General features: G+C 50.5%; 1 protein-coding gene across 1 annotated transcript; it reads right to left on the bottom strand.

The window, feature by feature from the left end:
* Positions 1-10,991: 10,991 nt before the first annotated feature.
* SST (somatostatin) lies at positions 10,992-12,857 on the bottom strand. The gene is made up of 2 exons (XM_067561024.1): positions 12,598-12,857; positions 10,992-11,487 (listed from the first exon to the last, which is right to left on the bottom strand). The coding sequence occupies exons 1-2, from the start codon at positions 12,733-12,735 to the stop codon at positions 11,275-11,277; spliced, it is 351 nt and encodes a 116-aa protein (XP_067417125.1). The 5' UTR covers positions 12,736-12,857; the 3' UTR covers positions 10,992-11,274.
* Between the last annotated feature and the right edge of the window lie 14,322 nt (positions 12,858-27,179).

Below are 27,179 nucleotides of genomic sequence, written 5' to 3'. Positions count from 1 at the left end.
GTGACTGCAGGGGAACCAGACCCATGGTGTTACGAATCCCATGCGCAGCAAGCCAGCATTTAAAAGCCATATTCCATTTTTACTAAGCACTTACTGAGCTAGTCACCCTTCCCGTTACCTTTGGTGTTAACGAAGTGAGGAGAACTTCCTGATCTGGCCCAGAGTATTCCTGCTGATACCCAAACGCAGTTGGGTAGTAACTAGGATCTGTGCCCATGTGTCGCACTCGGTGAATCTGGTGCACATGTCGTCCCACTGTCCATCAGCCCTGGGTCCTCTCTGCAGCCACACAATAGACACGGCACGAGCAGCACAGATTTCCCCCCTCTGTCTCTCTGCACCCCCAAAAGCCCCCTACTGCCCTGGAGGCACCACGTCTAGGGGTGCAAGAGGGGGAATTCAGTCTGAGTGGCTCATTTAATCCTTGGCCTCCGTTCTGAGCATGCCAGAGCGCGGGGCGGGCGTTCATGGCATACCCATTGCGATGCGGGCGCTCGGCTTGAGGACCCGGCGCTGAACTGTCTTCACATGTGAACAGCTTTCGGTCGCTCCCAACCGAGTTCAGATTTGAATTCATGCCTGAGATCTGACCCGGGCAGGAGTAATAACTGCATAACCGCAGCCTGAAAAGGCTCCAGTCTAGGTCAGGGCCCCACGGTGCTAAACCATAGTGAGAGAGAGAGTCCTTGGCCCAAGAAATGTACGCGGTCTAAATGGTTTGTTCCTCTTCCGAGCGCCAGGAAAAACTAATGCACACACACAGTTTTAATTCACGTATCTTGTCGTCTTTCCACGTTTCTTCAGTTTTCCAGCCCTGAGCAGTGATGAAGTCCCTTCAGAGCCTCTTTCTTAAATCGCCAGCTTGCTTTAGCAGAAACATCTGAATCCATGGGGAGGACAGGTCCTTTTGTGCTCGCTCCATGGCTAAAAAACCATCTTGGCTGGTTTAAACTGCCTGCCCTGTGCATCTGAGCTGACAAAGCTTGCGCTAAGCTCCGGCCTGACCTCTGCTGAACCAGCTGTGCTCTGCGGGGCTGTGTCGTGGATGTTCAGAGACAGCCCGCGCTAGGGCGTGGGGGAGAGTGCATGCCGGCGGGGGGACTTTGACACTCTTTAAGAGACTCTGTCACAGGCTGCGGTGTATGCTCCTCACCCATTCGCTGGCTCAGCTGCCCTGGCTGGGATGGAAGCTGATGTGGGGTAGTGGGCAAACCCCTGTTGTAACCTACCCCTTCTGACATGTAGACACATTTTAGGAGTCCACTGCAGCTGGAACCAGGACAACTGAGACAGGCAGCGCCTGGGCATAGGAAGGGGAAGATTCTTTTCACCCTCTCGCCCTGTGCCCTCCTCCCCAGGGGCAGCTGCAGTCAGGAGAGAGAGAGGACAGTCCTGTGGTGAAGGCGCGGATCTGGAACTCAGGACACCCAGGCTGAGTTCCTGGCTCTGCTGCAGACTCTGTGGTGCTCGTCTCAGGAAGGCGTTTAGGTATCAAGGGGGTGGATTTTAATTAAGCCTCCCCCAGCTCTCTCACAGCACAGCAGCCAGAGCTAACTGTTCACTGTGGTCTGGCTCCTGCCATCCGAGCTCTGCCTTCCAAACTGGAAAGGGACCTCGGACTTCTGCAGCCGCCTCCGCATCTTCACCCACAATAGCAGCTACCTCCACCCCAACCCAGTGGGTGACCCTGGGCGAGTTGTCTGGGTCTCAGCTCCTTCCTGTGCAATGGGGATAACCATCCTCCCTGTCTCCAACCTTTTGTCTTGTCTATTTACATTATAAACGCTGGGGGCAGGGACCGGCTCTCTATGTGTGGCTCTATGCAGCGCCTAGTGCAATGAAGTCCTGAGCTGATTTGTTGCCTATCATAATACTGACGGTAGAGAATGAATAGCCTCATTTAGTGCTTTTGAGCCCCCTCTGCTGGGTCGTCAGGGCCCATTCTCGGGCTTGCGCTCCATCCTCAGTGATGCTAACGCCCGAAGGAGGAAGTAGACGAAAGACGCCATGTTAATGTGCAAGATGTTACAGAGCTGGGGGTCCTGGTGGATAATCAGCTGAATGAGAGCTGCCAGCGTGATCCTGGGATGCATAAGGAGGGCAATCTGGATTAGGAGCAGAGAGGTTATTTCACCTCTGTATTTGGCACTGGTGTGACTGCCGAGGAATACTGTGTCCAGTTCTGGTGGCCCCAGTTCAAGAAGGATGTTGATAAATGGGAGACGGTGCAGAGAAGAGACACAGGAATGATTAAAGGACTAGAAAACCTGCCTTATAACGATACACTCAAAGAGCACAATCGGTTTATCTTAACAAAGAGACGGTTAAGGGGTGACTTGACTACAGTCTCTGCGTATTTACGTGGCCTCTTTGGTCTAGCAGAGAAGGGTAAAACACGATCAAATGGTGGAAGTTGAAGCTAGACAAATTCAGTCTGGAAATAAGGCATTATGGACGGTGAGGGTAAATTAAGCATTGGAACAAGTTACCAAGGGTCGAGGTGGATTCTCCATCAATGGCCATTTTGAAATCAAGATTGGATGTTTTTCTAAAAGATTTGCCCCAGGAATTATTCTGGGGCAATTCTATGGCCAGGAGGTCAGACAAGGGGATCACAACGGTCCCTTCTGGCCTGGGAATCTGTGAATTTCAACCTGCCTAGAGGAGGCAGGCTGGTGAGAAGAAGATCCCGTAGGAAAGGACTGGAGCAGCTGGAAAAGGAATATTAGGTTTGCCCTCCTAGGAGGGAATCGCAAACCATGAAGCGTAACCAAGAAAACCCAAAGGTAAAGCTGCGAACCCAAAAGCCTCGTGAGAGCTCGTCTCTTTTTAACCCAAAGCAATAAAAAGTCCCAACGTTTTTTTAAAGCATAGAAACTTGCTGCACCAACGGTGATGCTCAGATTTCATGGGTGCAGAGCAAGAGCCACCCCAGGCGTTTGTTCCAGTAACGCAGCGAGATCTGAATGTCTGTTTTAGCTCCGCGACGTGGCTGCACCGTGGGCATTAGCAAGTGGCTGGCTTCTGGAGTAGTCATTAAACAGCTGGAGGCTTCTCCCCTCTGCTTTTGTCCCTGCGTGTGGCTGTGGTTAATAAGAGGCCCTAGGCTGTGACTGAAGCAGCAGCAGTGGGAGAGAGGGTTGGCGTGCTGCTATCGGTGATGGAAACCTGGCACAGAATCTGATGGATTGCATCCCAGAATCGTGGGCTTGGTTGAAGCTGAGACTAAGGATTTTCTTCTCCATGCTGCGTACGCCCCAGTCCAAGGGCCTAAATGGGGAAAGCGTGAGCCTGAAGATGAGCCGTAGACTTTGCACCCCTGTCGGGTGGAATCTTGGCTGGCCGTTCAGAGTGAGTCAAGAGGGTGAATCCTGGATGAAGGGGCACATGGGAGAGAGGTCGCTGACATCTACTGCAGTCACCTGCCCGGCTGATAGGAACTGGCCTCCTTATGGGCAAAGTCAGGAGAGAGCCTGACCATGGAACGGGCCGTGGAGATGCAACGTCTCTCTGACTGCTTTGTGGCTCCACAGTGATAACAAGCCCTGTTGGAGGGAGTTTTGGGGGGAACTCTGACCACTGCTCTCTTGATAGCATGTACCCATTCTGTGATCAAATAGAGGCTTTCCGTTCCAGGGCCATAAACGCAGCACCTTTCTTCAGCACTCAATTCACTGAGACGCTGTTGCAGCCTGCTGCAGGTCACAACAATACTGAGGATGCTTTAACTTGTATCGAGGACCAAGTCAGTCCCCAGTTTCCCTTGGTATCCAGTGGATACAAAGGTAACGTAAAGGCAGCGGCCCCGAATCGCTATGCAACCTAGTCTTGGTTCGGTGGCTTGGTTCTCTTCGATTCACTCTTTTCATAAGTGGCCCCTAGTTTTGCCAGATGAATCAGCTTCAGTAGGAAGAAAAACTATATACAGGTGGGTTCGTTCACCAGCTGACGTATGTGACCTTGGTGCTGTGGATGGGCAGCTCTGAGTTCTGTACACACAAGAACGAATCGGCTAGGTTTAAAAACACATCTCTCCTGTTTGGAATCTGCATGTTTTAACAGCCTGTTCTACATATGGTCACACAAAATGTCCCTTGATCTTGTGTCTAAAAATGGCTCCAAGGAAGCCATTACCTCTGTCCAAATAAATGGTTCTAAACAGCTTATTCTAAGAAAAGGCATTTAGCATTTGTCGGGGGTAGTAAGTGATTCATAGGTGACTTTTATATCTGCAGTGCTGGTTAGGGGGGCTGCATTATTGTGGCTGAGAGAAAAGCTTTCAGAGAGTCGGAAGTGTGCAGGGACGGGAGAAGTAAGTACAAGTACTTTGATTGCAAGTGCGCAACCTTTTCCTCTGTCGATCAAATGGCCTTCTACTTCGCTGTAAGAAACGAGGACTGAGTCCTACCGTTCAATGCCTCTTGCAACATGTCTCTTTGGGCCTGGCTCTGGTAGGCGCTCCAGCTCCTGTGGATGGAGGACCTCAGCACCTTGCCTGTCCACCTCCATTCAGTGGTATTTGAGGGCATGCCGCTGCTGGCAGGAGACCCTGAGAACCCTGCAGGATCAACCCCCTAGAGCTCCTTGGGGAAGGAAGGATGTTCTTGTGGTAATTTTATGGAGGGGGCGGCATGATGAGCCGGCCTGCCATGGCGTGTAGCCGATCTGCGACTACTAGCAGCAAATATCTCCAGCGGCCGGTGACGGGACACTAGATGGGGAGAGCTCCGAGTTACTACAGAGAATTCCTGCCCAGGTGTCTGGCGGGGGAGTCTTGCCCCCATGCTCAGGGTCTAACTGATCGCCATATTTGGGGTCAGGAAGGAATTTCCCCCTGGGTCAGACTGGCAGAGACCCTGGGGGGTTGTCAGCTTCATCTGCAGCATGGGGCACGGCTCACTTGCAGGTTTGAATGAGTGTAAATGGTGGATTCTCTGTCACTTGACATCTTTAGACCTTGTTATGAGGACGTCAGTAACTCAGCCAGAGGTTGGAGGTCTATTACAGGAGCGGGTGGGTGAGGTTCTGTGGCCTGCGACGTGCAGGAGGTCAGACGACATGATCATGATGGTCCCTTCTGACCTAAAGCCTATGAGTCACACACATAGGACTGAGAGGCAGGGATACAGCTGGTTACACCTGGATGTAGGTTAGAGCAGCCCTGAGGCTGCTGTAATTTCCCCGGGGGGGGTGCAGGGGCTGAGGTCTGCTACAAGCCCAGCAGGGCCATTGCTCTGTTTGGAATATTCTGCTCCATGCATGAGCATCTGATTCACCTCTGGGCCCTGCTGGCTGGCAGAAATGGCATTCTGCTTAAAAATGTACAGCCATGTACCGGCCCCGGAATTATTTTCTTGGATGTGGAAAAGACCATTGATTCTCCTGGGGTTTCTCATCTTATTACGGCTATGGAAAAAGCCAAAGAAAGTTCAAAGCAGGTTACACTTTATTTGAAAACAGGTGAGGGGAGTGCAAGAAATGCAGCTTCACTAAAGAAAATTGTAAGTGACCTTAGCACCCTGGGCACGAGGGGTTTACGGTATCAGGGGCATGCAGTGTGACTGACTGTCCTGATGCTTGTAATGAGTAAGCAGGTCTGTTCAGGATGCACAGGATGGAACAGAACCCAGCTCAGTCACTCTGAGTTCTGCAGGGCTCGTACAAAGCAGCAGAGACATAATGTATTCAGTGAAGGCAGCAGGACTGAGTCTGAATTCACAGCAGGCAGAAGGCATGTGGAGTAAGACAATGCCACAGTCACTTGTCAGAGCACAGCCACACTTTACTTTTGACGCCAGCTTGCATTTATTATAGCATAGACCTGGGATATTTGCAAACTGTCTGTCGCAGTCTAGCATACCGAGCCGGGCAAAACTCTCTCTCTAACCAATTTGCTCCTGGCACCCAAAAATCCGTGGCCTGGTTTTCAGTGCCACTGACGTTAATGGGAATCGTCAGTGCTCAGCACTTTTGGAAAAAAACCATCAGTAGCTTTATTTTTCCAGGCCCAGTCCTCCTGCGGATTTTCTCTAATACTTCAGGCTACAGCTTCGAGACCTTTGTGTGGCTCTTCATAGACACTTCCATCCATTGGGAAGTTTATAGCGTTAACCAGACACAACCCAGAGCACTTGGCACAGCGGACAAGAGTATGCTTAACGGAAGCAGCTGTAAAAATTATTATAGTCGCCTCTTATAGTGAAGGCAGAGGACTGGAACTCTGGAGATCTGAGTTCAACTCCGGCCTCTCTCATGAAGTCCCTGTGTAATGTTGGGCAAGTCTGTTAATGTCTTTGGGTCTCAGTTCCCCATCTATAAAATGGGGATGATAAATCTTTCTTGCTCTGTATTTAGCTCAGAAGCTGTTGAAGGCAGAGCTGTCTCTTATTATATGTTTGTACCATGCCTAGCACAATGGGGATTGTAACACCAAATAAACAATCCACATATACTAATAAATAGGCTGAGGAATCTTATTGCAAAATCTTCAGTAGCCCCGTGAGCTGAGTGAAGTGATATGAGGTGGCAATTACCTGCGGTATCTTTGGGAGACCTTACTGAATTCAGTTTAAGTATGTTTGAGGTCCCCTGGAGTAAATGAATGGTTTATGTGTAATCACGGGCTGGGATTGTATGTAACCTCTCGCTAGTGGGGGAGGTGGGATGTGGGCCCTAGGCAATGCTATGAACTTCGAAGGAGTGTGTTGAACAGTGGGCCAGACGAGAATGGGACTTTTGAGACAGTCTCGAATGTTTTGCTTGGGGAATCTCTGGGGGAGGTGAATGTGAATCTCCCACTTCCGGTTATGCAAAATGTCAGCCTTTGGAAGCTTCGCCTGAGAAGGAGACCATTGTCCGCTGATTGTCTGTCGTGGGAGGCCAAGATCAAAGACCCAAGCTGTACAGGGGAAAGACTGAACAATTCATAGGGATGCTAGTTCTGAGTTGAGGCTGTTTATGAACTTGTAACTGCAGGAAGCCCCTGGGTGGGGTTTGAAGGACTGACTCCTGCCAGAGCCCTTGTTGGAGTAGGGAGGTGAACTCCGGTAAGCTTATCAGCAAGTGGGTAGGTTATTTTATTGTTTTAATAGGTTTTCTCTGTAAAGCTTTCACTTTAAGAATCGATGTGCTTGCTTATAAAGAGCTGGGTGGTCACTTATAGCTACTGGCAATTACGCCGTTTCTAGCCGTTTGAAGAGCAAGCAAAGTGCAGAAGCTGGCCTGTTCAGGCAGTCTGTCTTGCTGGGAATATCACAATGTAGGCAGGAAACTGCGCAGCCTGGAAGACCCCCTGTCAGGAAGGAGAGAGGTGAGGGTCTCCACCCAATAGAGATGATGGCTGAGAAGCCAGGAGCCCAGCCCTTCATGTCCCACAGATGGGAAACACAAGTTCAGTTGCCCTGAACTGTTGAGAGTTGCATCTGTCTCTCTGAGACAATGAAACCTAAGTATGCCTCCACTCAAAGATAGTCCTTAGGATAAGCAGACACCGCTGCGCTATGAAGCGAGCAGCATTCATTAAGCCCGTGTTGCTGCAGCTGAATCACAGTGTGGCATTCCCTGGCCATCTCTGCTTGGGAATCTGCCATAGCATTATTTGCAATGGCTTCACGCCAGCGATCAGCAGGTGACACTGCCTCGAAAGGCGCTGCCCAAGAAGGGTGCCCAAAACAGAAAATATGGGTGAGTAGCCATCCATTCACACACCATGAAACGCAGGCTCCGAGAATAAGAATATTTGAGCCTGGTGCCTCCCCATCTCCTTTAAATTCCTGCAGTTCCAGCTTTAGGGCTGTCTCATCGCTGAATAATTAGCTTGTTTTCAGAAGCTGGTTAGAATTTCTATCGAGACACCAGGGACACGCCAGGAGGGGGGATTCTGCTGCAGAAGGAAGACCCCCTGCAGTTGGGGAACACACTTGGACAGCCAGCGCCAATGACCCCATCCTCTCCCCATCTATTTTAGGTAATTAATTGGTCCCCATCACTACATTAGTTGAGCACCTCAGTCTTGAATGCATTCATCATAACACCCCTGAGGTAAGAAAATATTCTCATTTCCATATGGGGAAACTGAGGCAGCAACAGACTAAGAGACTCACCCAAGGTCCTGGAGGGATTCTGGGGCAGAGCAGGGAATTGAACTGGGCTCTTCCACAGCCCAGGCTAGCACCCTAAGCACTGGTCCATGCTGTCTGTAAGGAAGAGGGAGAGAAAACCTTGTGTGCTTCCACTGATCGGGTCCTAGGACTTCTCACTTTGGGGACTGGGGTTTGCATGCCTGTAGTTCACCTCCCCCAGAACCTCCAGGATCCCTGCTGATCTCAGGGGATTCACTACAGGCCGCAATGTCACCTGCACAGTGGCTTATGCTTCACACAGGCTCTGGAGCTCCCAGGTCAGGTGGCTGTATTGGACACACAAGCCACTGTTTCCCCTGGAACCACTCATCCCTCACCATGCTGTATCAGGCATTGTTAACTTCTTCTCGATTTTGTATTGGAGATGGAGAAGGGGACCTTAGCCAGTTTCCCAGCCCCCAGTCCCTGACAGCCCCTCCTCTTCCCCAGCAAAGGCACGGGACTGGAACCCAAACTGCAGGGCTGCTGCAGAGTTGGGAGGCGTGGATCATGTCACAGCAAAGCATTCTCCCATTCAGGTGGGTGCAGGCTCCCAACCCTGCAACCCAGAGAGGGAATATGAGGCCCTCAGTCATCACTGCAGTCAATCTGCCTTTTGCTTGAGCAAGAATGAATGGAAGGCAGATGTGGGAATCATGCGGCCTGTGTTCGAATCCTGATTCAGCTGCTAGCCTGCCTAGACAAGCCGCTTCACCCCCTCTGTGCCGGCTTCTCTTCCCAGCCTTTCTCTGTGTAGGTAGTAAGTTTTTCTGAGTTGGGACTGTCTGTTACTGTGCCTGGCATAGCTGGGATCCTGGGCTCTACAAAATACTACCAAATAGGAAGTGCGTGCTGCAAGATTGCACACCTAATGACCGGGGACGTAATAAAATGCCATGTACAGTGAAGTGAAATGAAAGCCCCGGGTTTGTGCTCAATGCATCGTGACCTGCCAATGGCAATGCCAGCAGTGGAGAGGTCCTCTTGTAAAGAGCGTGAGACACGCTGCTCTTGGGTGCATCCGTGTAAATTGAGACTGACTCCCTGCAAGCCAAACGTTTGCCACAATCACTTTGTTATGGCCTTGATTCAGCAAAGCACTTGGGCAAGTACTTACAGTTAAGCATGTGCTGGAGTGCTTGGCTGAATCAGGATCGACAGGTGAGGTCTCCCTATATGCCAAGACTCAGGTTATCCTCCAGAAATGCACTGTGACTCATCCAAAGAGCGAAGTAACACGTACACCGAATGGCAAACATTACAGAGCTGTCAAAGGCCATTTCTTTCAAGCTACTGGCAAGTAACATCTGCCCTAGGATTTGGAACATCCATGCTTAAAACCAAGATGTTTCAATCATTGTTTTCCCAGATAAGTCATACGCTAGGACAAATTTCCCAACAGAATTTTATCAAAAGTCAGACCGGGATTCTTAACTCAGTGGCTGGTGAAAAAGAACGGTATTATGCCCAGATTTTTTGGAAGCCGTCCATTTATTCAAGAGATCTGGAACAAGTCCTGAAATTCAAATGATGTGTCTTTAGGTGGTTGTTAGCAACACTAGGGATTAAACTGAAAGGTTGGATGTTTATTTTAACAATCAAATCAAGCTTTGTTTCCCAGTCTTTTCAAAGACCTAAAATCTTTACCACTGGCTATTTCACTTAATGAGCCTATAGATAGAAAGGATCCTATTTTGACATGCCACACCGGTGACCACTCAGGTGTGACAGGGTAGAATCTGGCTACCACGGTTGCCATTGTATATATGCTCACACAGAGGATGAGATAGATAGATACCCCTGGGTGGTGTGTGCATGCGTAAATTGGGGGGGGGGGGGGAGGTGAAAAAAATTGCATCTTACACTATCTCACCGCACTTGGACCATGAATCCATCTCCAATGGGCCTACCATTTCATGTTCCATCCTGCCCCGGGAGAGCTGTCAATCAGCCAGCAATTTTTAAAGGATCAGCTGCTACAGGAATGGGTTTTGTCTTTTCCCCCAAATGTACAATTTCTCCTTAAAGTTACACTGTTCCCAAGTGCAAGATGGCCAATATTCAGTCCTGAATCAGTAACCGGCTTGTGCCACAAGGTCACACAGACCACCAAGACTAGAAAAAGGTGACTTTATCTGACCGGAGATGTGTCCCAATTTCCTTTCCACTGAAATGGGGGCCCTTCTTCCTGCCCCTGGCATATTATGACATAGTGGCCCTTACTAGCCAGACCTTGGATATACAGAAAAGCAACTGTAATTTTACAGGATCCTGCTATTTTCTAATACATTTCCCCTTCCTTGCAGGCTGATGCAGTGGGGCTCAGCAGTTTGGCTTCATGGAGATGCAAAAACTAACACCAATTAACCCCTCCCCCAACTCGCCGAAAATATTGCACAAAAAATAGTGTTTATTTAACTACGTTGGGAAAATAAATTGTGTCCTGGCGTGGTATAAAGGTTTTACTGGTGCTTATTTGGTCACTCATCCATACCGATTGCTACTCAAGAGTAAAGTCAGGGCATGTTGGTATAATACATGGTTGCAATTTTCAGAGCAGTCAAGGGGGTTAGACGTACATTCCCTGATATGTGTCTAAATCCCCTTGACTGCTTTGAAATCTCAACCTGTATGTACTTGAAGTGCAAAAATCAACTCAATCTTACTCATGGAAGACAGCTCTCTGTCTCCATACCCCATTTGGAGAGTAAAGCGAGAGAACCATAGTTTGAAGGGCTGGGGTACAGCGTTATTTTGTCTGCCCTGTAGTTAGTTCTCCGTGGTCGCCCTGCGAAGGAAGGGATCTGAAAGGGAAAACTGGTCTCCGAGAGGCGACTTTCACCCCCCCAGTAACCAAACACTTTCCACGGCACGGTTTGAAACTTAAACTTTATTGCGACAAAGAACTAAAACCCGTACAGGGGAGAGACCTGCAGAGTGCGTGTGGGACGGAAGGGGTCAGAAACCACAACTCAGGTACAATCGAACGGAAAGTTTTATTGAGACCCATCGCAAATCAACGCGAGTTACTCTTTTTTTAAATTTTTTTTTTCCTTTTCCACTCTCCCTCTAGCGCGGCTTGTGTCTGTCCAGTCTCCGGCTCCTGGCGGGAAGGCGTTGCTGGGGTGTGAGGGGCAGGGCAGGGCAGGGCAGGCTAACAGGAGGTGAACGTTTTCCAGAAGAAGTTCTTGCAGCCGGCTTTGCGTTCTCGGGGCGCCAGGGCCGGGTTGGAGTTCGCCGAGCGCTCCAGCTCCAGCCTCACTTCGTCCTGCTCTGCCCCTCGGGACAGGTCCTCGGGCTCCAGCGCTTCATTCTCCGCCTGGCTGGGCTCGGAGAGCAATTCCGCCAAGAAGTACTTGGCCAGTTCCTTGGGGGGAAGAGGGAGACAGAGAGCTGGTGAAACGCGGGGCGCCCGGTCATCGCCGCCTTTCTCCCCTCGCCAGACGGGCTAGTTATTGGGGGACGTGCACGTCCCGGCTCTGCACCCACAGTCCCCCCCCCCCCCGCCTTGGCAGCGGCTCGGTGCAAGCGAGTAGGTGGGTGCACGTGGAACCAGCCCTCGCCCAGGGAAAGCCTCAACCCCGCTCTGGCTTCGCAGTTTGAAAGTTGAAAAGAAGCCCCCCCCCCCCCCAAAAAAAAACAAAACCTTCCCCCCCCCCCCCGAATTCTCCTTTGCTCCAGCAAAGCACTGAGCCGAGCGGGGCTTCCTCCTCTTTGCAACCCCCCCCCCCCGGCCTGGCTGTGTTTGGTCCCCCCCGGCTCTGTCTGTGCACGCCTAGAAAGAGGGGGCTCGAGGCAGATACCCAGAGAGACGCGTGTGGTCCCGGGCCGGGGGGGGGGGGGTGACTGTGACCTATTGGCTACCTCGAAAGACCCGTGGGCAAGCCAGCGTGGAAGGTTTCAGCACCCTGGAGAAATCCCCCACCCCCTTGGCCCTCTCTGGCACCCTGGAGAGCTCCCCCCCCCGCCCACCACCCCTTTCGGCCGGGGGTTTTTGCAGCTGTCTTTGCACCCCCCTCGGACCTGAGCCGGTCTCCAATGCCTAATGGGGAAGCGCTGGGGCGCCAGCCCCGCTGCGCCTGGCCACGGGTGGTGACCCGGCTCAGAACGGGTCGCTCGGAGCGACGCTGGCCCGGCGGGTGGCTGGGTTGCTCTGCCCCCAGCCCGTGTTCACCTGCAGGGCTCAGTCTGAAAAGTGCCGGCAGGCGCCTGTGGGGTCCCCCGAGCGCCGGCTGGGCGGTTGAATGTGGAAGCAGCCCTGCGAACCATACATAAACCTCCGCTGCGGGGCCCTTCCCGCTCGGTCCCCTGCAGGCGAAAGGCACCTGCCCCTGAGAAACTCGCCCCGGCCAATGCGCTCCGGAGCCAGACCCGAGAGAACTTGGTAGCAAACCCCAGCTGCCAACGGCCCTGGGCCGGCCGCAGCCGGGTTGGGTCCCCGCGGGACGCGCCGGGCCAGGGCGAGGGAGAATCGTACCTGTTTGCCCGCTGCCGCAGCCAATGACTTCTGCAGGAACTGCCGGAGCCTCGGGTCTGAGGGCGCAGCGGAGACGCTGCTCACCGCCAAGGCGACGGAGAGCAGGGCTAGGGCGCACTGGAGACGGCAGGACAGCATCTTTCCAACCTGTGCCGGGGGAGCTGCGCCAGCGAGTCAGACCACGAAGCGGGGGTCGCGGGGCTGGGGGGGGATGCCGACAAAGAGCTCGAGTCTCCACTTCTCAGGCGGCGGCTGCTTCTGGGATCTCCTCCCCGCCCGACCCCCTTTTTAAACCCTTCTCCTGACGTCAGGGCAGAGGCGCCCCCCTCGCCACTTTTACGCACCATTAGGCGCGCAGATCAATCACTCCAGGTGACGGCCCCGACACGGGGCGGAGGGGCTTTTACGGATTCCACGAGGCTGATTTAGAGCCACGTTGACGCGCTTCCTTCCCTCTGCCAAACTCTCGGGGGGGCGGGGGGGGGGTGGAGGGGGCAGGAGTGTCCCTAATTGTAACATGGGAGAGGAACTGGGGCGGGGTAACCTTCCCAAGACACAGATGCGTCTCCAAAGTAACTCTGGGGGCAGATCCGTGTGTGGGGCTCTCTTGATGCCTTCCCGGGGGCTTGTAATCGCTCTTTGCGAAGTGTAATTAGCCCTGGGAAAGACCCGGGGACAGAGCGACGGTGGGGTTGCCCGGGGACTCTGTTAGTGAGCGGGTTACATGTTCAGGGCAGGTTGTCTGTTGAGTCAGTCCCTGGTCATTGGGACTTTTGAACACCTTCCGCCGGTGGCTGGTTTTCGTACTCATCGGCCAAATGAATCAACCAAGCGCGTCTCCCAGGCTCACCCACTTCTCCTTTGGCGTGTCAGACGCGTTCCTCTCCGCTCCATCTCTGGCCAGGTGTTTCGCCTCTTACCGCTTCTCTGAGAGGAGCTCCAACCCCAGCAGGAGGAGAGGCGAAAGCCCTGCTGCGGAGAGAGGCTCTGGGAGCGGCGGGTTGTTCGGAGGAAAGGGAGATGAATTTAAAACTAAAACATTGCGCACACACCCCGTTACTGTGCTGCATTACCGAACCTCTCCACGAACACTGACTCTCTGGCAGGCTGTCTGTCCGTCTGTCTGTCTACTTAAGAACCTCCGGAGGTCCCTTCCCACCCTCATCTTCTATGATTTACCTAGGCCAAATTTCTGGTGCATCTTTTTTAAAAAAGCGTTACGATTATTTCCACTTTTAAAAACCTATTTTCAATTCATCTCTTTAGCCCCGACGGTGCGATGAAGGGTTAGACACGGTTGCAAATCTCTGGGAGATGAAACCAACAGCACCAGTTGGGTTTAAAAGGTTTTTCATCCCCAAGGACATAGTTTTGCTCCCGCTCGTAAAGGCTGTGTGATATGAAGCGTCTTCCTAATATTGATTGTCTTGTATTTATGTCATTGTAAAACCGGGTCAGATTTCACGTCTGGGAGCTGCATCTTTTCTAAGACATGAACCTTACCGCGCTTAGAGCCGATGTACCGATGTGTTTAGCTGCTTTCTGTGTGACAAACTGAACAGGGAAAATAATCTAGTTGTTGTTATAATTGTGCCCAGACGTTTAGCTCGAAGCGGTGTGATGTGTTCAGCCATACTCGCCTGTGTTTGTCTGCGTAAAGAGATGTAAACGGCTGAGATTATCTGGGTTCTGTGTGTAAGAAAACGGTCCCAAATATTACACTGGACAGGAGACAAAAATCACCGTGGTGCGGCTTGCTCCGTTTGAGAGACAGAACGAGGGAAATAAGTGACTTGTTTATTGCGTTTACTGCCATCAGCTTCCCTTGTAACGCCTGGTCCCTACGGTTTCCCTTGTAACGCCTGGTCCCTACGGTTTCCCTTGTAACGCCTGGTCCCTACGGTTTCACCACCCCGTCCCCTTCCAAGCCTCTCAGCTACTCCTGTTTGAATCCTGTCTGGCTGCCATTGCGTTACTCCTGGGCCCCGTCGATCTGTCATTAAGGAGTTTCAAATACCGCGATCGGTGACTGCCGAGGGGCTCGGACGGGCTGTACTGTGGATTGATCGGCACCGGGCGTCCCCTGGGTTGGGTTTCAGAGCCGGGCAGGCTTGGCGCCGCACGTTTATATCTGCCTCCCGCCTGGCCTCGGGTTTGCACCTTTAATTAAACGTCTGGAAAGCAGCCTTTATTGCACGTATGGCCTCAGAGCGACACAGCCCAGCGCCGGGTGTTTGCTCACCAGGAGTCGGCTGGTTCCTGAGGCCCGGCTAAAACAAACCCAACCGCGCACACGTGCAATGCACACGTCTGGTTGGGGCGATGCAGGGGATGAAATGTGCGCACGGATCTTTCCAACTCGCTCCGGATCGAGTTCACCCCCCCCCCCCTTGTCAGTGCGCTCTGGGAGTGCGCTCTGCCGATCTTCGCTTTCCCTGCTGCCGGGGTCTTAGGAATCGCGGAGGCAGCTCGCCAGGGGTAACAAAAGCAGGGGGAACTTTGAGTTCAGGGCGCTCTCCTCTACCTACCCAGCGGGGTGTTAGTGCTCTGGGGAGGGGGCCCAGAGTGCGTCAGAGGGCGGAGGGCAAACTTCATAAGAGCCCTTGATCGTGGGTCAACCCCACCCCTGCTATAACCCCCGCCCCCCGAGTCACAGCAGGGAGGAATCTGACCCTCTGGGGAGCAGCTTTCAGTCCCCCCTCATCTCCATGGGCACCTGGGTCCCACAAGGGATCCAGTAGGGCTGAGCATGGGGGGCCAGCAGGTGTAGATGTAGGGTTGCCAATTCTGGGTGGCCATATGCCTGGAGGTTTCATCACATGACATCATCTTTAATTCAAGGTTAATCTTTACTTCCTGGAGACTCCAGGACAATCTTGGAGGGTTGGCATCCCTCGGTAGATTGCTTCCCTATCGGTAATTAGTTTCATTTCGGTACCAGCCCTTCCCACCCTCTGGGTCCTGATGCAGGGGGCAGAGGTCTGCCCTCTTCCTTGGATACCATGATTATGCAAGAGCATCTGTTCTCAGGGGAGGGAGGCTATTTAGGAGCACTGAAAATAAGCATTGATTATTAATTAGTGTTTTGTTTCCCTGTTATTCATGCTGGTAATAAATCTTCTCCGCCCACATGCTAAAATCTGCCCTGTAGAAATTATCCTAAAAATTCATAATTCATAATCCTGGGTGAAGGACAATCTCTCACTGAAGTCAGTGGGTGGATTTTACCAGAGTAAAGGGTGTCTAGATTAACCCAACTATAATATCAGAAGATAAATCCATCAATCCATCCTACATCCTTGGCTGTCTGTCTGTCTGTCTCCTATCCTCCCTTATCCTGATCACCCAGGCACCTAGCTGGAATAGCAAACATGGTCTCTGATAGCAGGATCACCGGATTTTCACAAGAACAGAATAGTCCCTTTGGCTCGGTTCCTTTGGCAGGTTGGCACCTGTTTTGCCCTCATTAAATATTCCCCCGTCACTTTCAGCATCCCCCATACGATATCCCTACTACATTTGTCAGGGGACCTGGTGAATTTCTGTGGGGGCATTAACAGCTGAAGGACTGTGGGAAGCTGCAGCTGGAGCAGTCTGGAATGCTGGAGAAAGTGCAACAAAACATTTCCAGTCTGTGATTTGTCTGTGGAAAGCTGGCATCATCTCCCAGGTGGCGTTCTGAGAAACACGAAGTACAGGGCCAGATCTCTAGCTGGTATAAAGCGGTGTCACTTCATTAACGTCCATGCAAACCTGGTGCATGGACCTACACAGAAGGCTTTCTGCTCTGGTCCTGGTTTCCAGCTGGTGAATTTCATCTGCTTGATGGGGGTGCAATTACCAGACAGGAATGAACCTCAGTTCAGTGTGTGAATGGCTGAGCATTGCAGAATGGGTTCTCAGTGTTAAAAGCAGTTGTTTAGATAATGAGAAAGCCACTTGCATGAATCATTTGTGCTGAGAAAATACGAGGTAATTGCGTATTTCTCGGCTTGCCTCTTCAAAAATAGCAAAATCTCCATGCATTTTACAAGGTTTTTTTTTTCCTTCTCCAGATAAGGAATCCATGACTCTGCATCGTCCTTCTCACGAAGGGACTGAGGGAGCAAAGCACTTAAGTGTCTGTGTGACTTTAAAGACAGGCATCATCCGTGGAAGGCAGTGGGACTTCCCAGATGCTTAAAGTTATGCACGTGCTTAAGTGCTTTGTGGGATCAGGGTCCATCTGCAGTGTCACAGGGGATGCCCTCCATTGTCTGGCTGAAGTAATGACTGCAGGATCGATCCCATTTGCTTTTTACCTGAAGATCACAGCCGATTTTGTAAACATGAATGAGTAGTGCCCCGGTGAGATAAGGACCATTCTCTTCTTTTTACAGATGAGGAAACTGAGGCACAGGGTGGCGACGTGCCTTGCCCAGGGTTACGCAATGAGCAGGCCATCCCGAATTTTCAGCTTAAACCTTCTGACAGCCTCTTATCAGTTGCTTTTCCTTCTACATTCTTCTCTTTCAGCCACAGGTCTAATAACTTTGGCTCCCTGGACCGTACCGAGGTGATATTTATGGGAGTGTAAGCAATAGGGTCGTGAATGGATGTGAGTCTCAGAGCGCCTAACTGAGTCTAACACCTGGTGTAATTTACAGGAAGCCAGGAGATGTCTGACCCCCCCTTATAATATCCTCTGAATTGTTCTCCCAGTGGGGATTCCTTGTGGACGGGGGGAGGGGCGGGGAAATGGACCCAGTCCTCCGATTTATCCCCTAGATCGCATTGCCTCCCTGCAAGAGCAATAGGACCCAGGAGCCCTGACTGCCAAGCTTCTGCTCTAGCCCCTAGGCAGTTCTTTCTACACCCAGGCTGGAAGGTGACTAGCTGAGTAGCAAAGCAGTCTACCTGAATGACAAAACAAGGAAAGTCCTGTAGCACTTTAAAGACAAAAACATTTCTGCAGCCAGAAGCTTTCGTGGGCTGCAACCCACTTCGTCAGATGCGTGCATCTGAAAACTTCTGCCTGCAGAAATGTGTTCGTCTTTAAAGTGCTACAGGACTCTCCTTGTTTTTGCTGTACACAGACTAACACGGCCACCCCTCTGGAACTGTTCACTATCTGAATGATGTGGGGGGGGGGAGCGTTGTTATTCCATTGGCCTGGCTGATGGGAAGCTTTGCAGAGGCCTCCCGAAGCTCGCTGGAGCCCCTTCCCTCCCACGCTCTCCACCTCTGGTTTGGGTTAGGAACCAAGAGCTGATTAGCTGTACTGTTCATTCCAAACACCAGGTCACTTGTCAGCACTCTACAAGTGAGCCTCCCCGCTGGAAACCATAGGGCGAAATGGAAACAAAGGGCTACGGCCTTGGTCTCTCAAGTGTCCTTTGTATAGAGGGAACAAAAGCAGCCTCAGACCAGTAGATGCAGGTTTCTCCCAGCCTAGGGAGCCTTCCAGGGTGGGCTGAGGAGAGGGAGTGGACATGCCAGGGGCACGCCAGCAATTCTGGCCAGTGGGGGCTGCCATGCAACTTACAGTCACCATCAGGCCGCCCCTCCCCAGGCCAGCTCAATACCCAGCATGTCCCAGAACCAGGGAAGGAAGGAAAAGCGGCGCACAGTGCTTCTAGTGCACCTGGGGCTCTAGACGGAAATACGTTCCTGGAAGGAAAGGCTGGCCGCTAGAAGAGCTGCGTTTATAGGTCCTTGAGCCCGGAGGTGGTAGAATCTGCCAGGTCTCTGGGGAAGTCAGTGCTTAGACGCCTGAAGTGTATGGCCATCGTCTGGCTAGACTGGAGAAGAAGCACAATTCAATATGGCGCTGTTAAACAGACACCCCACCCCCAGTCTTCCACCTCCTAGGCACAGGCCCTAACTCTGCTCTCACTTGTGCTGGTGGAAATTTAGGAGGGACTCCACTGAAGTGAGTGGAGTTACACTGGTGTCAAACTGGTGTGAGATCAAAATGGGGCCCTGAAAAGGTCAGCTCCTTAAGGGATTTGACAGAATCCACCTCTATGTTCTGTCCAACAGCTGGACACACTAATAACAACAAGACATCATCAAATGGTAATGATTACAATACCTTTCCATGGGTGAGATTCATCCTGGTGCAGCGGGCCGGGCAGCTGGTGTTTTGCCAGGGGTGAATTTCACCCCCAGTGCATTGTTGAACTCAGCGGCATGACAGGTGTATTCCCCCTCGACACGATCTGGAAGTGAGTCCATGCAAGCTGGCAGGTAACAGCGGGAGTCCTATAGAACAATAGTTGAAGGCGACGCTTTGCCTTTGGAGTGGCTACATTCCCGGTCGGCATTAGAGTTCATGTCATTCGTTCTTCCCTGGCTCCCATTCCCCTACAGCCACAGTTCAGAAAGGATTTCATTCCCCTGCCATTGGTCAGATGGGGAGTAGATCTATTGCCTGCTTGTTCTCATAATGACGTGCTCGCCCCTCCACTTCCCGAGCTGTGCATCAGGCTGTAGTCACACAACTCCCGGTAAAGTCAGTGCCTTCAGAACGGGCTCGTTAGTGTCTGGCTAAAGGCACGTGCAGAAGCTCTGTCCCGTTCGGCATGAGGCCTGACTTCACAGTGATTGCACGGCCAGCAGGCCTCCTTATCTTCCCTCTGTGGGGGGCTTGCAGTGTCCTGGGTGGGTGCGTCTTCACCTCTCTGTTCCCATCACCCTCTGCTGCTCCCCATCAGTCAGAAATTCCCAGGGGCGAGCTCCTGCCCAGTATCAGTTGGGCCATCAATAAAAGTAACACAGAGAAAGGACTTAACCACGGACTGCAAAATAAACCAGCCCAGATTCTGCCCTCAGACCCTCACGCCCAGTCCAGTCAATGGACTCAGTGTACGTGACGCTAAAGGCACCATTCAACCATAAAGGTCTGGGTCTCACATCTGGCAGAGCGGTGCTTGGCACAGGACCCAAGTGAGTGTGTGTATGGTGGGGGGGAAAGAAGAGGGGGCTTCATGCCACGTTCACCAGTTCTATGTTCTGGGGCAGCCAGGAGCTGGTTTGGTCCCTGGAGTAAGTTAGAGCAGCCTCAGGGAGGGTGTAACTTACACCTGGCTTCCTATGCCTCCAAATGGCCATTCTCACAGCCGGGGGTAGCTGGATTGCAGAGGTGCTTGAGCCATTTCTCTTTTCCCTGCTATGCCTGCTGGGCCTGGGATTTCAGAGGTGGATTGTAGGGAGGCGAACAGGCGGATATCCGGCTGGCACGAGCCGCCGGCTTTGGGGGCGTAGCTTTCCATAGTCTGGAAGGTTTGTCCAAGCAAAGTTGTAGTTCTGTAAGGCAGTGAAGTGGAGATCACTGAAGGGACATTTTTCCTTCCATCCACTGGGTTGCTGCTATTTTATTCCATTATTTCTACAACCTCGTTGGTGGGCATGTGGTTTTGGAGACTATCTAAGTGACAGCTTCTTTCCCCAGTTCCCATGATTATCCCCGAGTTTCCAGGTTATTCCGCTGATCTTCCGAGCAGCTAATCATTGAAACCAGTCGATCGTGGCTGCAGGTGTAGGTCTTAGGCTGGGGAAGTTTGCCCTCTGCTGTCACAGCAGGGACATGAACAGCAGGTTTTCAGCTGTATGGCCGAGACCCAATGCCCTAGTTAAACCTGAATTTGCAGAGAGTCAATCTGGATCCTGCCTTAATTCGGTTGGGCAGTGTTATCACGCTGTGCTGAACTGCTGCCATGTTCCACCCCAGAGGTGGCAGCATTTCAGTGCTGTTTGGAGTGACAGATGTCCTGATCACCCCTTGTAAGCAAGCTCCAGAAGGGCTAAAATTAAGTGGTTAACGCCGAGGCTGCTGCATCTTCCTCTCTAGTGCACGGGGTCTATCAACTTGGGACGTGGTCCTCGCCCCAGGGAAGTCCATAGATCTCAGGACATCCGCGAAGTGCGGGGATGCTCCCACAGAGAGCCAGGGCATGTTTCCTGCAATGTCACACCTGGGTACAGATATGAACCGCTGCTGTGTCCCATCCCCAAATGTGTGTCTCACACGGTTTGAACAGATGCAGACAAACACAAAGCTGTGTTCCGCGCCGCGCAGAGCCTTCCGTACAGGAACAATGGACTGGCCTAAGCATCTCTGAGCACTTTGGGTCGAGTGGAAGAATTCGCACCCATTGCCGGACAGGGCCGATCACCCGACCCCAGGGGGTGTTGGGGAAACTTGTTAAAAGCTGAGGCGTCTTTGTCTCAGAGCTCTCCCCTGGAATCTATCTTCCAAGCAACCTCAAGGACTGGCACCTACCCTCAGAGGAGCGGGGGACCTGGTTGCAAGAGGCATCACAACCAGCTGTGGATAGGCTAACGATAGAGACTGAAAGCTACTGAAATTTTAATCTTAGTTTAGGATGCACATTACCTTTTAGTTGATTGTGACGAACTCCTTGACTTATTATTAATCCCTTGATTTATAATAATCTGACTTAGAATCACTTAAAATCTTGCTGTGGTTCATAAACACATTTGTTTTATCTAAAGCAGTGCATGTGGATTGAGTGTGTGCAGAGCGTGACAGAGCTGGTGCATATCAATTTCTCTGATAAATTGACGGACAAATGTAAATGTAGTGTGCAGCACTGAACCCTCCAAGACGGCAGTTCCTGGGGTTGCATCTAGGACTGGGGGTGTTTGCTGGGGGCCTATCCCGTGAGTGGCTGGCCAGAACTGCTTCTTCACTAGGCCAGGGACCAATTACCCGCAGGAGGCTGGGTGTGGGCTGACCCAGGAGTGGGTGGTTCACATAACAAAGCAGGGTAAGTCGGGGCCCAGGAGTGCGGAATTGGGCTGACACAGCTACACACCGGTCCAGACTGCAGTGGGGGAGTGTTGCAAGTGACTCTCAGCTTTTAGAGAAAGGGGAGTTCAGAGTCTCACAGAATCAATGTGCTGTAGTAGGCTATTGACAACTGAAGTGTTATTTCTCCAATAGATCGTGCCAGGGACAATTCATGTGAGATCCCAAATCCTCTCTAATTAAAACTCCTCCTTGTCTAAAATGTGGAAAAAATATATTACTTGATGGGAAAAACCGTTCCAAGTTCACAGACACAGATGGGAACAAGGTTTGGAAATACAGGTTTTCTTGTTCTTGTCACAAAAAAACTGAATGAAAGACTGTGTTTAGCTCAGACTCTCTACCCAGGATGTTAAATAATATTAATCAGGCAACCCCAGCAAGTGGTGGAAACGTCTGGTGAGATGGGCCCTTTAGCATCTGTGATGGCCTTACGTATCCTGTTAAGGTAATGTTTAAATCTCCCCACTGCAAATAATAAAGTAAACTCCCCTGTTTTCAGTGTTGCCAACTTTCCTGATTTATATCACAAGTCATGTGATATTTGGTGTTTTTCTTAAAGGCCCCAGCTTCAAGTGATTATGAGAGAAGCTCAGCTTTCACTATTCAAAACAAGTCATCTTCCAGCCCTTATGGCTGCAGAGAAAAGCTTGAAACTATGACCCCTAAAGACTCCATTGCCAGAAGGTGAAGAAACAGAACCTATGATTTATTGTACTAATAACTAATGATTTTTAAGTCAACCTCATTATCTGGGGAGAAGAGGGGGGTCAAATTCGAGATCTGTGGATGCCTGAGCCTGGCAATACAAGGTACTTCACCAAAGACTCGTAAGCAAAATAGGCAGTCATGGGATAAAAGGGAAGGTCCTTTTATGGACCAGTAGCTGGTTAAAAGACAGGAAGGAAAAGGGTAAGAATAAATTATCAGTTTTCTCAATGGAGAGTGGTAAATACCAGGGTCCCCCAAGGATCTGTACTGGGACCAGTGCTGTTCAAAAATGATCTGGAAAAAGGGGTAAACGGTGAGATGGCAAAGTTTGCAGATGATACTAAATTACTCAAGATAGTGAAGTCCAAAGCAGACTGCGAAGAGTTACAAAGGGATCTCACTAACCTGGGTGATTGGGCAACAAAATGACAGACGAACTTCAATATTGATATATGCAAAGTAATGCACACTGGAAAACATCATCCCCACTATACCTACAAAATGATGGGGTCTAAATTAGCTGTTACCACTCAAGAAAGAGACCGTGGAGTCATTGTGGAGAGTTCTCTGAAAACATCCACTCAATGTGCAGTGGCAGTCAAAAAGCTAACAGAGTGTTGGGAATCATTGGGAAAGGGATACATAATAAGACAATAAATATCATCATGTCACTGAGAATAATGTTAAAAATCAGGTGATAATCTTTAATTCCAGGTGCATGTCTTTGCTTTTTTTCCCCACTTAAACAATATTTTAACTAGACAATACACTGAAAAGCCCAGGCCTCTTTTACAGTCTGAACCTAATCACTATATATAAATATAAATATATACAAATCAGCAGCCATATTCAACACACACAACATATTCAAGCTCTCAGTCTACAGACCCTGTGCACTCACACTTTGTCCTACATTGCCACCTTGTGGAAATGTGACAGATGACAACAGCGTTCCCGAAAATCACACTTCACACTGCCTGCATAGTAATAAAGTTCATCCCCCACTGAAGGCATGTTACACTAAGTGATGTACATGCAACTATCAGCAGCTGCTGTATGTAAGACTTATACTTAATTAATGGTGAAAATTATTAAACCAAAAATTGGATTATCCCGTCTGCAGCATTGTTGTTATTCTGTGTAAGCTGTCTGTCTAGGGCAGGGGAGGCCATTATTTTTTGTCAAGGTCCAGATTTCTTGGTCAAGGCCAGAGAAACATTTTCACATTGCATGCATCACGTCAGCCCCTGCCAGCTGCCCCGGTGCACGCTTAAGACAGCCTATTGACTATCCCTGAGCTAGGATCTTATATGGTATCCAGAATTATGCTCCATGATCTATTTTATCTCAGGCTAACTTCCAGTCAACAGAGATTAGACCTTTTAATCAACAGCTTCCACATACTACAGCAGTGTTGCCTATTGGATAGAGCTCAGGACTAACATACAGGAGACTTGGATACAATTTGTGATTTAGCCACTGGCCTGTTAGATTACGTTGAGCACGTCACGTCACTGCTGTGTGACTCAGTTTCCCCACCTGTAAAATGGGGCTAATGACACTGATCTTTATAAAGTTCTTTCAGCTATACTGGTGAAACGAGCGATGTCAAAGCAAGATATTATTAATAATAATAGTTAGAAATCACAGCTGCTATCAGAGATGTGCAAGACTCAGAGACAAATTCTGCACCATAAAGCCCGAAGAAGCTATTTTTTATTTGCTACAAATAAATAAAATACAAGACATTGGAATGAACAAAGCCGTCAATAGCTTTAGGTCAATTTCCATATATTTGGAAGGTTGCAAAGGTAATTCCGATGTTTAATCATTCCTTACATGATTTTTTGCGTCTGTTCAAGGAGCTTGTTCTCAGTGAGTAGCACGGGTTGGTAGACGTGAGCTTGGCAGTCCTCCCCTCCAGGGCTGCTCTGTGGCTTCTCACGCCTTCCTCCAGTGCAAGTGGAAAATCTGTCCCTGTAGCTAAAAGGCTTGTCCAGGCGCCGGCTTGCATAGTGCCTCCATCTGACACCCTGTGTCCTGCCCCTGTTCGTTCACCTCCCTTTGAATCTCTCATTGTTGGTTCTCCTGAAGTGCTGTCTCCAATTTAAATGTCTTACCCCTGCCTTTAGAGCATTACTCCCGGCTTCCTCTCAGCCCTTGTTAATCAGCGGCCAGGCTCCACCCCACAGAGTCCTGCCTGTTTCTATTTGCGAAGCCCCTTCGGGTGAAAGACAGCAGGTCTTAGTGTATTTCCATGTAGCCCATTCATTGTCTGTCACGTCGCCCTTTGGCTGGTCGGTTTCCAGCTGCGCGCACAGCCGCGGTGTGGTGATCAGACTGCATGGGCCTTTGCAGAAATAACGTCAAACGTCTCACAGTGGGGTGCCGGCCATTAGGCATCTAAGGAAACGTAGCCTGCTTTTCAGACATGCAGCGCCCCTGCAGCTCCCGTTGGCATGGGTGGAATTTATGGGTGCTCCATAGCTTTTCTTTAAGTATTCAGGCCTTAAATAAATAAACAAACAGGAGCCCTGCCCAGTGTTTTATCAACAGAGGAAGAGAATTCCTTCCCTCATGTTGCACTAGGGTGCAGACAGGTTGGACTTTCCCGCCTTTGGCCAGAAGCCCAGACAGTGCAATAACCTAAACCCCCACATGCTATGGCTCCTTCGTTTCCTGGAGAGGCTGCACACACAGCTCAGTTTCACCATTGCACACTGCAGCAGAGGTTTTTCAGCGCAGACACCGGCAGGGCTGGGGGCACCCCACCCAGCACAACGGTGATCAGACAGCAGAAGCCCAGTGGCCTTTTACCAGCATTTATAATGCTTGCGCTGCATGGCGGGCTATCCTGCTTAATTCACAATAAGCTCCAGGCTTCATTAGCCGGACTGGAGAGTTGTGAAGCGGAGCAGCGAGGGTGGGATCTGGCCAATAGGAGCAAAGCTCCCAGGAAAATAGCACAGTGCGCTACTTCGGTCTAGTACTCTAGGCCGCTTGCTATTATTTATGAAATGCTGCAATTAGTTCTTCCCTACGTGAACCCTGGACTTTTACCTCCCCCGAGACCCTTGTTTCCAGTGGAACTGAAACTGAATATGGCTTTTATTAGCTAGTGTTGGTTGTACCCCCAGAGCAAAACAGCAATCAAGGATTCACACGGGACCAACCACTATTTGGTTTAATTTCTCAGCCACAACGCGTCTCCTTGATTCTAAGGCCAGAAGGGACCATTCGGATTCTCTAGCCTGATCTTTCTTGCATAACACAGGCTGCAGAATGTCCCCAAAATATTCCTAGAGCGGATCTTTTAGATAAACGTCCCAGCTTCATTTAAAAATGGACAGGGATGGAGAATCCACCATGACGCTTGGTACATTTTTCCAAGGGTTAATTACGCACGGTTAAAAATGTACGCCTTGTTGTCACTCTGAATTTGCCTAGCTTCAACTTTCAGCCATCGGATTGTGTTAGACTGTTCTCGGCTAGTTTGAAGAGCACAGGATTAAATATTCCCTCCCCCCCCGCAGTTATTCACAGACTGTAACCAAGTTAACCCTTGCCTTCTTTTTGTTAAGCTAAACAGCCTGCTTGGGTTGGTGACGAACAACAAAGCTGAGAAGCAGTTCTAAAACGGTGGGCCATGAACAATGTGTTGGCAGTCACATGAGTATTAGCTTCCCCTTTGCAGCTTCTAACATAGATCCCGTCAGACTTCGCCAGCCAAGTGATTGCTGGTGTTGCCACTGAGCATAAGAACGGCCATACTGGGTCAAACCCAGGGTCCCTCTAGCCCAGTATATGGTCTTCTGATCATGGCCAATGCTTCAAAGGAATGAATCAAGTAGTCATCGAGTGAGCCATCCCATCGGCCTCTGGTAAAGAGCGATCCTGCACTTAGGATGGAAGAATCCCACGCACTGCTACAGTCTGGCTAGGCAGCAGTTCTGCAGAAAAGGACCTGGGGGTTACAGTAGACAAGAAGCTGGAGATGAGTCAGCAGTGTGCCCTGGTTGTCAAGAAGGCTAACGGCATTGGACTGCATTAGTAAGAACATTGCCAGCAGATAGAGGGAAGTGATTGTTCCCCTCTGTTTGGCACTGATGAGGCCAAATTTGGAGTATTGTGTCCAGTTTTGGGCCCCCCCCCACTACAAAAAGGATGTGGCGAAGTTGGAGAGAGTCCAGCGGAGGGCAACAAAAATGATGAGGGGGCTGGAGCACAAGACTTATGGGGAGAGGCTGAGGGAACTAGGCTTGTTTAGTCTGCAAAAGAGAAGAATGAGGGGGGATTTGATAGCAGCCTTTAACTACCTGAAAGGGGGTTCCAGGGAGGATGGAGCTGGGCTGGTCTCAGTGGTGGCAATGGTCTCAAGTTGCAGTGTGGGAGGCCTAGGTTGGATATTATTTTTCTCTAGGAAGGTGGTGAAGCACCGGAATGGGTTACCTAGGGAGGTGGTGGAATCTCCATCCTTAGCAGTTTTTAAGGCTCAGTTTGACAAAGCCCTGGCTAGGATGGTTTAGTTGGGGTTGGTCCTGCTTTGAGCAGGGGGTTGGGACTTGATGACCTCTTATGGTCCCTTCCAACCCTAATCTATGATTCTAGCTAATAGCCATTTTTTGAATCCCGTTACAGTCTTGGCCTTCACGACATCCTCTGGCAAGGAGTTCCACAAGTTGACTACGCATTGTGTGAAGAAATACACCAGGGTGTTAGGTAGTCGTGAATGAAACATGGTGGGGCCCTCTGGTTGCAGGTGGGAAGGGTGAAGATTCACAAGAGAATCTATATGGCCTACACCACATCTTATGTGTCTGATACCCTGAGCTAGACATTACAGCCTCTGTGGCTCATATGACAGCAATCTAGCCATTCAGTGCTGAGCATCGGGTCTCCAAATCTGGAAAAATCTTGACCTCATGGCTGATTTTCAATGGTGTTGAGCATCCACAAAAGACCCTCTGGCATCAATGGGAACGGCCGGCTACATGTTGGTTGTGATCTAGAAAAGCACTTGAGATCATGTTGAACGCAAGTAACATAGGGCCTTGAAGTC

The sequence above is a fragment of the Emydura macquarii genome, unplaced genomic scaffold (genome assembly GCF_026122565.2).
Source record: "Emydura macquarii macquarii isolate MOO-44397 ecotype Brisbane River unplaced genomic scaffold, CSIRO-AGI_Emac_v2 contig_2365, whole genome shotgun sequence".
NCBI classification, from domain to species: domain Eukaryota; kingdom Metazoa; phylum Chordata; order Testudines; family Chelidae; genus Emydura; species Emydura macquarii.
This window is presented reverse-complemented; position numbering and strand designations above follow the sequence as displayed.